Source organism: Schistocerca americana, chromosome X (genome assembly GCF_021461395.2).
Source record: "Schistocerca americana isolate TAMUIC-IGC-003095 chromosome X, iqSchAmer2.1, whole genome shotgun sequence".
NCBI lineage: Eukaryota > Metazoa > Arthropoda > Insecta > Orthoptera > Acrididae > Schistocerca > Schistocerca americana.
In genome coordinates this window covers 87802100-87816985 of record NC_060130.1, presented here as the reverse complement: position 1 = coordinate 87816985, position 14886 = coordinate 87802100, and the positions used below count along the sequence as shown (strand labels likewise).

General features: G+C 43.5%; 1 protein-coding gene across 1 annotated transcript in view; it reads right to left on the bottom strand.

Annotated features, from left to right (window-relative positions):
• Nucleotides 1-2980: 2980 nt before the first annotated feature.
• The window catches only part of LOC124556534, a 487563-nt gene continuing 475657 nt past the window's right edge, over nt 2981-14886 (bottom strand). The window contains exon 15 of the mRNA XM_047130488.1: nt 2981-4199. Within this exon, the coding sequence (XP_046986444.1) occupies nt 3079-4199 (1121 nt within the window). The 3' untranslated portion in view covers nt 2981-3078. The remainder of the gene's footprint in view (nt 4200-14886) is intronic.

The window sequence follows — 14886 nt, the reverse complement described above, 5'->3', positions numbered from 1 at the left end:
TTCAGAATTTACAAGGCATTTTTGGAACATTTTACACACCCCAATGTTTGGTGACAGATAATGCTGCCACCTTTACATCTACCAAGTTAAAACAATTTCACTTTGGTATGGGAATCTGTCACCTTACAACAACACCCTAATATCCTAACCCTCCATATGCAGATATAATTAATCACATTTTGAAATCTGCATTAATAGCATACCATAGTAGCAATCAAGGTGGACGGAACTGTTTGTTGCCATGGCTCAGAATGGCCTTCAGTACTGCTCAGCACAAGAATCATAAGGCTGCTCTGGCTGATCTCATGTTGGGTTATAGGTTAGCCAACCCCCTCTGCAGTTTGTGGTCCATTGAGGACTTATTACTGGAGAACATGGATTCTTGTCAGCTGACTGCAAAGTGACGCTCACCAAAAAGGAATATTCTGTGAACTACAAAAGAGAACAAAAACGCTATAATCGAGGAAGGCAGCCAGACACTTATCTTACTGGGGACCAGGTGTTCATTAGGAACTATCATGGAGCCAGTAAGGCATTGGAGAGATTCAGAAAAAACTTTTTACCATGTTTGAAGGGACCCCTGGAGTTCATTGGATTTCTTACACTGTTACAGTGAATTTAGGGGACCTTGGATCTAGTCAACAGATTAGAGCTCATCTCTTCCACATAAAACTGGACTCTTGGGGCAAGTATGGGCTCTTTGGCGATGGCCAAAATCAAGAGGGGGGGGGGGGGGGGGGCGAGTATATGACAAGTTGGGACTTATTGATAGTCACATCAAAGGGCAATGACCTCTCTTCAGCCTGATCATTCCCAGAGATTCTTTGGCACAGAGGTCAGCAGCAAGTGAAGGGATTGTCAACTGCAGTGGGGCAAGCCAGAAGCATGTGGCTGAGATGTGCCTGGTGGGCCACAAGAACGGACAGAACAAGCGGTGTACTCGGGTGCCCTGCTCAAGCAGTGTTATAGCAAAAGTATCAATGCTTGATCGGAAAATGTGATACCTGCATTTGTCATGATGTAAGCACATACAAAGCCAATGTTTGAATTACGTACGATTGTACTGTGCCTCTGCTGAGAGTTTAAAGAAGAAGCCACTCGGAAATGTTCACTGCTGTTTGTCACAGTCTGTTTCCTGGGAAATACCCCAGGTACTATTTGTTGTTCAGAGACAAGGTGCTGAATTGAATAATGGTCAGTCCTTTGCAATGTGTCAATGGTATTCTAAAAGAAACACTAAAGGCATCCCCACAAGGGGTGTATGTGTGCTTATATTATTTGCTAGAACTTACAGCATATTTATTTGGGTGGTGAAAAACAAGTGACATGTCAGAGATTGGTTGACATTTTTGCAAGCACTGTGTGGTAAGTAAAGTTACAATTCTACAATGCACTGAAAATAATTTCATGCAAATTTAAATGTTTCATACTGCCATCAACACAGCAATATTTAGAATGTACGACGTAGAGTACTCCACATAAAGTGCCGCTGTCACTTGGCAACAAATAAAAATAAATATCAGATCTCATACCTTGAAATAAAACACTTTACATGAAAATGCAACGGAAGACTGGTGCTGTGTTACCTTAAATTGAATTGTATTCATGGTCAAAGGACACTCAGTATCTTTTCTCATTTCAAAGAGGTAGCTTGTATTTTTAGGTACCATAGTAAAAAGAAATTTATTGTACTTGCATATAGCCATATCTTAAGTAAGTAAGTGAGTGAGTGAGTGAGTGAGTGAGTGAGAGAGTAAGTAAGTAAGTAATAAAGGATATTAGTAAGTAAATGAACCTAAGAGTGACAGGAATAAAGTAAGAATCACATAGCTGATTTACTGGAACCATTTATGAATACAATATATTCATTTATATTTGAGCATTAATTTCAAGTACCACTTTTTGTTTCATTAGTGATTTTGTTGTACACTTGAAAATTCATGGTTCTGTAGGGTAAAATAATGATAAATAGGCCATGTATATACAAATGCATATCAAACATATTAATTTAGCTGTCCTACGCTAAAAAAGACAAAAGGAACTCTAAGGAGAGATAGCCATTTATAGAATGATTACAAAGAATGCAATATAATGACAGAAAAGGTTTACCATTGATATTTGAAATTATTTCTGCCATTGTATATTATTCGTTAAAGAGCAGTCATGGTATACATCCACACAACTCTGAAAATATTTAACAAAATTTAATTCATATAAAATATCTGTGTGAATGACCACTCACTGAGCACAAACTGCCATTTGTCATAGCAACTCAATTTAAAATTCCATAAACTTACATGGTCAATCATTTTTTTAGAGTGTATACCACAACTGCTACATGAATGTACAAAAAGTGTACATAGAGGCCTTAATCTATTTTTGTCATGTTCTACATTAAAAGAGTTGCATTTCCTGGGAAAGGAGTACATTCTGTTTCTGTTTTTTTTTAAGTAGTAACAATTTTAAAACAACAGTGTGAAGGAAACCCAGATTTCTTTGATGGTTTGTATAAAATGTACAGTTCCATATCTGTTTCTGCACTTTTAATTGCCTATGCAGTAGCTACTCTTTCTATGTACTACACATCAGTGATAAAACAGAATATCATTGCTGAAATTGAACTGTTACATTCTAAACTACAAAAATCAATATAATATTGACCAGTTACCATGAGTCTTCATTATAAATAATTACTACCATCGTTATTACAACTGACATATAAAATGGTTTGCCAAAACAAGAGGTTCCATGAAATTTGTGTTACAGTAGATAATGATTCTTGGCTCTGCAAGACTTTCAACATTTAATTGAAGAGATTTAAGATCTACAGTCAAATAAACAAAAAGAAAGTATAAATAGTATGAGCTCTTTTTGCATAAGAATAGAAGTGTGCGACATTATTCACAGTCAAGATAGGTATGTCACTTATGACTATGTATCCAGTCAGAGATAGCATTTATTGACATTCTTCTACAATTGTTAACAGAATCATGAACACTGTTTATAGATAGCAAAAGTTTCAAACTGCTTACCGACAAATAAGATCCTTCCTTCATAAGCTTCTGAAATACTTTTATTTTAGTTGCCGCTAGACTTTGACTGAGACTGCTTCCTTTGTTGCTGCATTTGCTGTGTTCTTGTTTCCTGAACTGCTGCAACCAATGTTCTTACTGCTTCTTCATGGCCCTCAAAGCTGTCTGCTTTCTTCAGGGCTCCTCCTTCTCCCCTGGTCCCAGCTGTACTCTGGCCTCCCCCATCACTCTGTGGTCTGCATTCAAAGCCACCTCTAAATGCATCAGGATCTCTACAAAATTTACTGTAGCTCTCTCTTTGCTCTTCAGTGCTCCGTTTCTTTGGAGGAAATGTTTCCCATGATCTTTGTTTCTGCATTAACCTGGCTTTGGTTGCTTTACTACTAGTTCCAATGACTACAACTAATGTTTTTCTATCTCCTAAATCCATTGACGATCTTCTGCTATTAACTGAAACTGTGCTTAATGTCAAACTTTCACAAGAATTCTGTTTTTTGGACTTATCTTCTCCAGTTTGTTCCTCTGGAGTATAAAATACATTATCTTCTGTGTCAGATGCTGGGTACATCCTAACCATTTTACTGAAATGACCCCTCTGCCTGTGGGGTGATGACGGTGTGCTAGCTACAGCACTAGGTTCACGATGCACCATAGCTCTTACAGCTTGCTTTGTTACACTTCCCCCTACTGAACCATCACTGACAGGTGATGTTGTAGCAGTTGCATCAAATATTCTTTGATATTCACTTTCTTCATTTACCATTCCTGCTCTGTCCTCTACTTTATCACCAACTGATCCTGGGCGAATGGCACGTCCCACCATTGTAGCTCGACCCATTGTATCGTGCAACTTGTCTTTTAAGTGACTGTCGAGCCTTTCACGTCCGTCCGTGCATGCTGCAGTCCCCATCAAATCAGGTGCTGTCATGTCTTCGTGGTGAGACTGAGGTCTCCTGGAGGATGTTGGTGGGGGAGGAGGTGGCAAATGATGGTGTGTATGAAGATTTGAACTGAGAGATTGTTCAGAAACTACACAAGGATCAGATCTATCACTATCCCTTGAACCTAAGACTTTCCCACTTATAGTATGGTAGAAGGAAGCAACTTTTGACGATCCTTCACGAGAGGTAGTGCTACCGTACCGACAAGATGAGGATTCCATTTTACCTGTGGAGTAAAGATTTATTATTTAATATCTGTTATCTGTTACTAAAAGTCAAAAATAGGACAGAAGATAATACAAAATGATTTTGAATTTGATCAGAGCTTAGCATTGATGAATTTTGGTTTAGAAGTAATGCATCACTCCTGTCCTCAAATAGAATCTTCAGTTTTATTCGTTTCTTTGACATTCCATATACAGAACTTACACGAGTTCTTACTGATGTACATGTTTCCTGAGGTAAAGTCTGATTCCACTTTTTACTGCCTTAAGTTATTATCATTCAGATCACTAAAATGTCTATGGAAACTCATAAAACTGTAGAATTCTGAATATATTTGAAATTCTTAATGTAAACATGTAACTGATACATCTTCAGTTACTTCTAGTGACTGTTTTGTTAGATGTGTGCAAAATCTATTTCTATCTTTACTTTGATAATGTTTTAGAGCATTCTAATAATAAATGTGGATTCAGACAGTTCTGAAACAGAGAGAATAACCTTTTGGGGATATGGAGGCTCAGTCCTAAGAGTAAAGGAACTGATTAGTGGCAGTATTATGAAAAGGGTATGTTGAGTCACAGACAGGCACAACAAAAAGAATGCTAAACAAGCAATCTTTTGGCCAAAAGACCTTCTTCTGAAGTAGACAACACACAAACAAACAAACAAACAACACAGACACACACGCACACACACACACACACACACACACACACAAGCCCATTTCACATATGATCACTACCTCTGGTTGCCGAGACCAGACTGTGAGCAACGGCGCATGTGGGAGAGGCAGCCTGGGTGGTGCGGTAAGGAGGAGGCTGGAATGGGGAGGGGGAGGAATAGTAGCGTAGGGGTCGGGGACAGTAAAGTGCTGCTTGTGGGAGCATACAGGGACATGGTGGGCAGAGGTTTGGGCAGCTAGGTGCAGATGGAAGGTTAGACAGAGGGTTGGCTGGCTGGGGGGGGGGGGGGGGGAGTGGAGAAGGAGAGAAGTAAATAAGACTGTGAGTGTGTTGGAATAGAATACTATGTAGTACTGGAGTGGGAACAGGGAAGAGGCTAGGTGGGTCAAGCATAGACTAACAAAGGTTGAGGCCAGGAGGGTTAAGGGAACATGTGACATATTGTAAGGAAATTTCCCACCTCTGCAATCCAGAAAAGCTGGTGTTGGCAGGGAGGATCCAGATGGTGCAGGCAGTGAAGCAGTCACTGAAATGCAGCATGTTGTGTTGTGCAGGATGCTCAGCAACTGGGTTGTTGAGCTGTTTTCTGTCCACAGTTTGTCAGTGGTCATTCATGCAGACAGACAATTTGTTGGTTGTCATGCCCACATAGACTGCAGCACATCAGTTGCAGCTTAAATTTTAGATCACATGACTTTGTTCACATACAGCCATGCCTTTGAAGGGATAGGTGATGCTTGTGACCAGGTTGGAGTAGGTGATGGTGATAAGACACAGGGGACAGGTTTTGCATCTAGGTCTATTAGAGAGATATGAGCCAGGAGGCAAGGGGTTGGGAGCAGGGGTAGAGTAGGCATGGGCAAGGATATTGTGCAGGTGTAGTGGGTGGTGAAATACCACTATGGGAGGGGTGGGAAGGATAGTGAGTAGGACATTCCTCATTTCAGGATACTACGAGAGGTAGTCGAAATGGCACTGAGTCACAAGGGGAGTGCTCCTTTGTCAGACTTTTGGAGGTGGTATGTGATTGAAAAGATAAGGCACACTGCACATACATTTCTATGAACCTTAGCCTCTCCATATCCTATTCCTTTTGTCTAAGTAGAGAAGAAAATATGACTGTTGGTATGCCCTGAAATGTCTCTAATCACTCATATCTTTTCCTCAAAATACTGCATTATGACTTTTACACAGTATTGATTTGACTGTAATGTGATCTTGTAGGATTACACTGTGTACAATGAGTGTATGTACAATAAAGGACACAACAGGGATACAAAACATGCAGTATCACATATTTTACTCATAGCAACAATTCTGATCAGACTTGCTAACACAAATGATAACATATACAATTACTAAAAAATTTATTATCAGATGAATTTTAACACTATAAGATTCCTTACCATCAGATAGACCTTAAGCATCTACAGAAAGTTCCTGTATTTTTATAAGCAGACTACTTATTAACTTGATACCATAGTACCAAGGCTCTTTTAAAAGGTGGGGATGTAGACAGTGTCACATATGGATGTTGGATCAGTCTAGGAGGCGTGCACAGATAGTCTAATAGCAAGGTGATTGCTCACAATAAGTTGGAAATCCAGGTTCCCTTAAGCATCTACAGAAAGTTTCGGTATTTTTGTAGGCAGACTACTGGGTCAGTCCAGGAGGTGTGCACAGATAGTCTAATAGCAAGGTGACTGCTTGCAATAAGTTGGAAATCCAAGTTCAAGTCATGGTCTAGCAAAAATTTTCATGCCACCAACATGTGAACATCTGCACCTAATACAGCTTACATCAAGTTATTCACATTTAGTGACTTTATTTAGATCTACCTTTTACAAGAGTTGTCAATTGGTGGGATATGCTTCTTAACTGGTTTATCTGAATGTTCTGACTATGGACACTTGTTTAGAACCTGTTAGAACTTCAAGTTTAACACATATATTTCGGAATGACACAACAACACATATAAGTCACAGAGTAAGTTGACAAGTAAGACATGTGTACACATTATCATTCGAATGAGCACTGAGTCCCAGTCTAGCGGCCACTGCTCGGCTGGCTGCTTAGGTGGCGCAGCTGCTGCATGGCTGGCAGACAGCGCCGCATGTAGAGGACGTGCGTAATTGCGCGGCGGCACTTTGAATGATCGGCGAGTCACAACACTTTTCCCCCCTTTGAAATTGTTGCACTGGTCTTGATGGAGGTGTCCTGGAGATGGCTAACGTCCATAGGCGTTGTTTGACTCGTCGTAAAGTCTCGAGGAGGAGGCTTCCCGTACGGACGGAAGTGTCCCCGATGATAACGGGTCAAGATGACAGGAGACGTAGGGGTCAAATCTGCTGAGGCCCCATGCACCAATCTGCCCATTGCGGCAAGTCCAGTTGATATGACAGGAGACATGGGCGATGTGTCGGCATCCGTTGGAGGAGGAGGCAAGTAGATTTGCTCTGACAGAGGATGGTCCTCCGGTTCCTGCATGGGCACGTCTCCTGGTGGCGTCCGTTCTGGTGCTGGCATCGTGATGACGGTGAGAGGGCTGCGTTGTGAGTATTGTGAGCTGCCAAGATCCCGAGCATCAGGTAGAGCCAAAGGTGGTGTGGCGGCATTCGGAACAGGTGTTGCTGGCGCCCGAGGCCGAAGCTGGTCCGAATGACGCACTGCAGCACCCGTGTCCGTCTGGATTTCATACAGGTATCTGCCACGGTGTCTTAAGATGTGGCCCGGGCTCCATTTTGGCCGCCTGCCATATCCCCGTACCCAGACGAGGTCGTCGGAGGTGAACCGGCCAAGTGAAGGCACCCGCGGCCGTGAGGTGGGAGGCCGCAGAAGATGAAGTAGCGTGCGGGGCTGTCAGCCATGTAAGAGCTCAGCCGGGCTGTGGTCGCCATGGGGGTAAAACAGTAAGGCACCAGAAACTGGAGAAGCGCATCATCAGCAGCAGAAGAAGTCAGAAATTTCCGCATCTGAGCCTTAAATGTGCGGACCAGTCGTTCAGCCTCACCGTTGGATTGTGGATGGAACGGCGGGGCCGTGACATGCGTAACGCCGTGACGAGCACAAAAATCCGCAAATTCGGAAGAGGCAAATTGCGGACCATTATCAGTAACAAGAGTAGAGGGGAGGCCTTCCAAAGCAAAAATGCGGGCGAGAGCACTGGTGGTTGCCGCAGTGGTAGGTGACGTGCAACGGACAATGAAAGGAAAGTTAGAGTAGGCGTCAATTACGAGGAGGCAATAAGTACCTAAAAAGGGTCCTGCAAAGTCAGCATGAATGCGCTCCCAGGGCTTCTCAGGCGAAGGCCACGGTGACAAAGATGACTTCGGGGCAGCGGCCTGTGATGCACAAAGGCCGCAGGCAGCGACCATATGTGCTATTTCAGAGTCGATGCTAGGCCAGTACACATGACAGCGCGCCAGAGATTTTGTGCGAGACACACCCCAGTGCCCTTGGTGAAGGAGGCGCAAGACCGAAGCACGCAAAGACACAGGTACCACAACACGCGCCGAAGCATTGTTAGTGGAGAGGAGGATAACACCATCCCTAGCCGTGAGGCGGTAGCGCAAACTGTAGTAGTTCCGCAACGGATCAGAAGTCTTAGCAGACGGGCGATCTGGCCAACCCTTCTGAATACAGCGTAAAACCTGGGAGAGGGTAGGGTCAGAACCCGTAGCAGCCACCAGCCTGTCCCCAGTGATGGAATGGGGAACCCGTCCACAACCCGCTGCTCGGCAACATCCAGGTGGAAACACAAAAGTTCGTCCCTATCGAATGCCTGATAAGGACCCATGGGAAGGCGAGACAGAACATCAGCATTCGCATGTTGAGCCATTGGCCGGAAATGAATCTCATAATTGAAACGGGACAAGTAAAGAGCCCAACGCTGGAGGCGGTGTGCAGCCTTGTCAGGAAGTGACGTTGATGGATGAAACAAGGAAAAAAGTGGTTTGTGATCCGTAACAAGATGAAATTTTGAGCCATAGAGAAAAACACCAAACTTATGAAGAGCATAAATGATGGCCAAAGCTTCTTTTTCAATTTGAGAATACTTTTGTTGGGCATCCGTGAGTGTTTTGGAGGCATAAGCAATGGGTTGTTCCGAACCGTCAGAAAAATGGTGCGCAAGGACTGCACTGACCCCGTATTGAGAGGCGTCTGTGGCAAGAACAAGATGTTGGCCAGGTCGATAAGTAGCCAGGTACGGGGCCTGTTTCAGCATAGTCTTCAACTTCTGGAAAGCCGCGTCACATGACGAGGACCAATGAAAAGGCACGTTTTTATGCAACAGGCGATGCAACGGCTGAGCCACCGAAGCTGCAGATGGTAAAAACTTGTGATATTATGCTGTTTTCCCCAAGAAGGCCTGCAGTTCCTTAACAGATGTAGGGCAAGGAAGGGCATCGATTGCAGCGACAGTTTGTTGAAGCGGACGAATACCATCCCGAGAGAGTTGAAACCCCAAGTACGTGATAGATGCCTGAAAAAATTGTGATTTCTGAAGATTACACTTAAGACTGGCAGTCTGTAAGACATGAAAAAGTGTGCGGAGTTTCTGAAGATGTTCTTCAGTGGTGGAGCCAGTGACAACAATGTCGTCCATGTAATTGATACACCCAGGGACAGGGAGCAATAATTGTTCCAAGAATCGCTGAAACAGAGCAGGGGCGCTAGCAACCCCGAATGGCAAGCGTTGGTATTGATAGAGGACGAAAGGTGTGTTAAGGACCAGAAACTGCTGGGAAGCAGTGTCGAGAGGAAGTTGATGATAAGCTTCTGACGGGTCAATTTTAGAAAAATACTGGCCTCCAGCAAGTTTAGTGAACAGTTCTTCAGGACGGGGCATAGGGTAAGTGTCGATGAGGCATTGAGCATTTACAGTGGCTTTGAAATCGCGACAGAGACGAATATCACGATTTGGCTTAGTAACTACAATGACAGGAGAGGACCACTCACTGGAACTGACAGGAGGCAAGACCCCTGAAGCAGTGAGACAATCCAACTCCCATTTTACCCGATCACGAAGGGCCACAGGAATGGGCCGAGCCCGAAAAATCTTAGGCCGAGCAGTGGGTTTGAGCATGATATTAGCTTCAAAGTCGTTTGCACGGCCTAACCCAGGAGAAAAAAGGGACGAAAATGTCGTCGACAAGGAATCCAGTTGAGCATAAGGAATAGCATCAGAGACAATATTGACAGAGTCATCTATGGAGAACCCAAAAACGAGAAAGGCATCGAAACCAAAAAGATTTTCTGCGTTGCTCTGGTCGACCACAAATATGGGAACAGTGCGAATGATGGATTTGTAAGATACCTCAGCATTAAACTGTCCCAAGAGAGAAATCTTCTGTTTATTGTATGTCCGTAATTGCCGAGTGACAGGGGACAGGAGTGGAGAACCCAGCTGAAGATACGTCTGAGAATTAATTATAGTGGCAGCAGAACCGGTATCCACTTGCATGCAAACATCTCGACCAAGTATTTGGGCAGTGAGGAATAACTTCCCTGAAAGGGAAGAAGTGCAATTGACAGACAACACAGAATCAGAATCAGCGTCATGTTCATGAACATCATGTATGCAGTCGGATTTGCAAACGGAAGACACATGACCTTTCTTTTTGCAATTTTGACACACAGCCCAATGTTGGGGACAATCCTCGTGTGAATGTTTCGTAAAACACCGCGGACATGAAGGAAGTTGCCGGGGTTTTTGCTGCAGTTTCTTAGCGGGTTGTTTACGGCTAGGCCGAGGCTGCGTGTGGGAGCACACTGCGGCCACATCGGCCGGCGTCGTCAACAGCGCACAGAGGTTGTATTTCCCCGACATCACCCCACGCCTCTATTTGCGCCCCAGCGGCGCGAGAAATTTCAAAAGACTGTGCAATGGAGAGAACTTCATCTAGAGTCGGATTCGCCAACTGAGGGGCACGTTGCTGAACTTCTTTGTTGGGCGCCGACCGGATAATAGCATCCTGTACCATGGAATCGGCATAGGATTCTTTGTGAACGTCAGTAACAAATTGACACTTTCGACTGAGGCCGTGAAGTTCAGCAGCCCAAGCACGATAGGATTGATTTGGTTGTTTTTGACAACAATAAAAGGCAACACGAGAGGCTACCACATGCGTTTGCTTTTGAAAATAGACAGACAGAAGTGAGCACATTTCAGCAAAGGGCAAAGACGCAGGATCCTTCAAAGGAGCCAAATGCGACAACAACCGATACATTTGAGGTGAAATCCAGGAAAGGAACAGAGACTTACATGGTTGTTCATCCGTGACATGAAATGCCAAGAAGTGCTGTCGAAGACGTTTTTCATAATCAGACCAGTCTTCCGCCGTCTCGTCGTAAGGATGAAAAGGAGGTATAGCCAACAACGAGAAACGCCCCGCATTTGACGCCGTGACGAAATCGCGAATCGCCGCTGTTAGAAGCGTTTGCTGTTCAAGGAGATTTTGCAATAGTTGCTCTACAGTAGCCATGGAACCCTGTGAGTCAATGGTGAAAAGGGAAAATCCACTACCTCATCGCCAATTGTTAGAACTTCAAGTTTAACACATATATTTTGGAACGACACAACAACACATATAAGTCACAGAGTAAGTTGACAAGGAAGACATGTGTACACGTTATCATTCGAATGAGCACTGAGTCCCAGTCTAGCGGCCGCTGCTCGGCTGGCCGCTTAGGTGGCGCAGCTGCTGCATGGCTGGCAGACAGCGCCGCACGTAGAGGACGTGCGTAATTGCACGGTGGCACTTTGAATGATTGGCGAGTCACAATAGAACCCACTCTGAATTACCTTTTGTCATTTATGTTATTGTTGAATAAAATTGTATCAGTTTTCAGGCTGCCTCATTTTGAGTAAAACACCTGAGTTTTCAATGCTTATCTCCACCATCACTGTAAGGAGTAAAAACCTCTGACTGCTGGGGCCAGCATCCACTTATATAGGCATGATTGCAGCAATATGCACCAATCAGAAAGTGCCAAAACTACATATTTAACTGGAAGATGAGTTGAACAGCTGATAGTAGCTCTGGCCTGCCACTGGACTGAATGACGTCAATTGGCATGAAGGGCTGGTGCCACATTTGAAACTGCTGCTCCCACCTCCCTACAAGCATCAAGCACCCATCTTTGCTTTCTTTCAGTATCCAAAGCCTACCCCCCCCTTCTACTAAGTGTGTATCCCTGGTCTCTGTTAAAATTGTTGCTGTTTATTCTAATAGTGGCCACCCTCTAATAACAGAACATGAATATGTTGATGCAGGAGCCAAGACTCTCATCTTTTCAAACTGTATTTTGTGTCTGTTTTCCAGACAATGCTCAGCTATGGCCGACTTGTCACGCTCCCTTTGTTTAATATGTTGCTTGTGCTTGGTACAATGCTCCACAACTGTGTGAATTGTTTGACCTATATAGATGCATCTACATTCATAAGGGACACCATACACATTGAGAACATGGAAGGCTATGTCATCTGTAACAGGGTGCAGCACATCTCATATATTGAGGGCAGGCTGGACCACTGGTCCCAGACCATGTCTCTGCAGCACATGTCCTAACCTGCTGCTACTTGCCACAATGAATATTGTGACATGACAGATGACACAGCAATGGGATCAACACTGTCTTTGACAGTCACAGATATTTTCATGCGGCCCTTTCAGGAGCCAGCCCTGAACTCTGTGGCAATGCATCTGCCTTGCTTTCTAAATATGGCCTCAAGGTGAAAATGCACTGCAGCAGTTCATTGACCAAATGAATAGTGTTGATCCCAACACTAAATTTACTATTGCATTGGTTAAGGATGGCAAGCTACCACTTTTGGATGGTTTAGTTGAGTGGAAGGCAGGTGGCCAGCTTGGTCATTTAGTGTACAGGAAACCAATGCACACTGACTGATACTTGAACACCAAACTATGCACAAGAAAGTGGTCATGAACACATTAGTACACAGAGCAAAGATTATTTCTGACAACAAGTACCTACAGTCTGAATTTCAGCATTTGAGACATCTGTTCAGAGGGAATAGTTATAGGAAATGAGACATTGCAAGTGCTTTCAGGTGCCACCAGTGTAGGACGCCTTGTGAACTGGCTGAAGGGCACTGTGTAGCAAGTTAGGATGTGTGCTGTAGAGACGTGGGCTGGAGCCACTGTTCTGGCTTGCCCCCAGTATACGAGATACGCTGCATACTGTTAAAGATGACATGGCTCTTCATGTGGTCGGTGTGTACGGTGTCCCTTGAAAATGTGGCAACATCTATATGGGTCAAACAATTTGCACTGTTGCAGAGCACTGTGCACCAGTGACATATTGAACAAAGGGAGGTTGACAAGTTGGCCCTAGCTGAGCACTGCCTGAAAAATGGATGTATAATACATTTTGAAAAGATGAGAGTCTTGGCTCATGCATCAACATATTGGGATTCCATTATAAAGAGAGTGTCCAAGATAAGAATAAACAGCAACAGCTTTAGCAGAGATCATGGGTACACACTTACTAGGGCATATGGTCGAGTCTGGATACTGAAAGAGACTAAAGATGGATGCTAGACACTTACAGGTATGCAAGAGCGGCAGTATCAAACATGGCAGCAGCCTCTCGTGCCATTTGCTGCAACTCAATACCACTGTGGATCAGAGCTGCTATGAGCTGACCAACCCACCTTCTGCACATACATCATTTTGACCCTCTCTGATTGGTGCCAAATGCTGCAATTGTGCCCATACACGGTGATTCAGCTGCCCCTATCTACGGGTTTTATGCAGCCCGCAATGCCTTCAAAAACCACACATGAGATTTTCTTATCCTCTCACTCACTTTGTACAAACTATTGGTCCTAAAAAAAAGAACAGGACCTTTTTGTAGGAAATTTAGTGTAATTAAATTTTACTCTGAAATATATCTTTGCTGGAAGCCACAGTTTTTGAGTTATTCAAGAAAAACATGTCTGAAGGGCACTTTTGTATGGTTGAAATGGCTCTGAGCACTATGGGACTTAACATCTGAGGTCATCAGTCCCCTAGAAGTTAGAACTACTTAAACCTAAGGACATCACACACATCCATACCCGAGGCAGGATTCGAACCTGCGACCATAGCAGTCGCGCAGTTCCAGACTAAAGCACCTAGAACCGCTCGGCCACTCCGGCCGGCTGTATGTGTTTCTTGAATAATTAAAAAACTACAGCCTCTAGCAAAATTGTATCCCAGTACAAAATTTAACTACATTAAATTTCCTACAGAAAGATCGATTCATTTTTTTCTGTAGGACTAATAGTTTGCGTGTAGCCAGCAAGAGAATATGAAAATCCTGTATGTGGTATTTGGAGTTGCAGATTGTATAAAACCCGTAGGTAGGGAAAACCATGTCAGCCCCAGCAGTCAGTGGTTTTTACTCCTGGCAACAGTAGCAGGGATAGCCATCAAAAGTTCAAGTGTTTTATTCAAACTTGTGGTACCATAGATCGATACCACCCTTACCGGTTTCACAGAATAGAGAGTATACAGAACAGAAACTCAGCAGCTAAAATCCATGCACAAAAATTTAATGTGCATGCATGAAGTCTGTGATATTGAAACCCAGTCACCAGCTGTGATTGACGCCAAAGGCAAATGGATATTTTATTTTTTAATTGTGAATTTTAGCTCCTGGGTTCACCTACAGGTAAACAGTTGTTTGATGTACTGTAGAAACATATAATGAGCAGTAGTAAGAGAAAAGACAACACAGGACAGTATCGAGTGATTCCCATGAAGCAACTGATAGCAGTACATAAGAAAAATGAGTTTTCTGATTTTCTTGCTGTAAACAGTAAAAGCTCATTAAACTGTAAAGAATACTGTATTTAAATGATGCAAAGCTACATCAACTCCTGTGGTTAATTATTCAATAGAGGTACTCCTTTTTCTTTAAAAAATTAATAATGACTTGTTTCATGTTTGCACATCTTTGCTACTGTATATAATACTTCTCACACAATCCTGAGGAAAA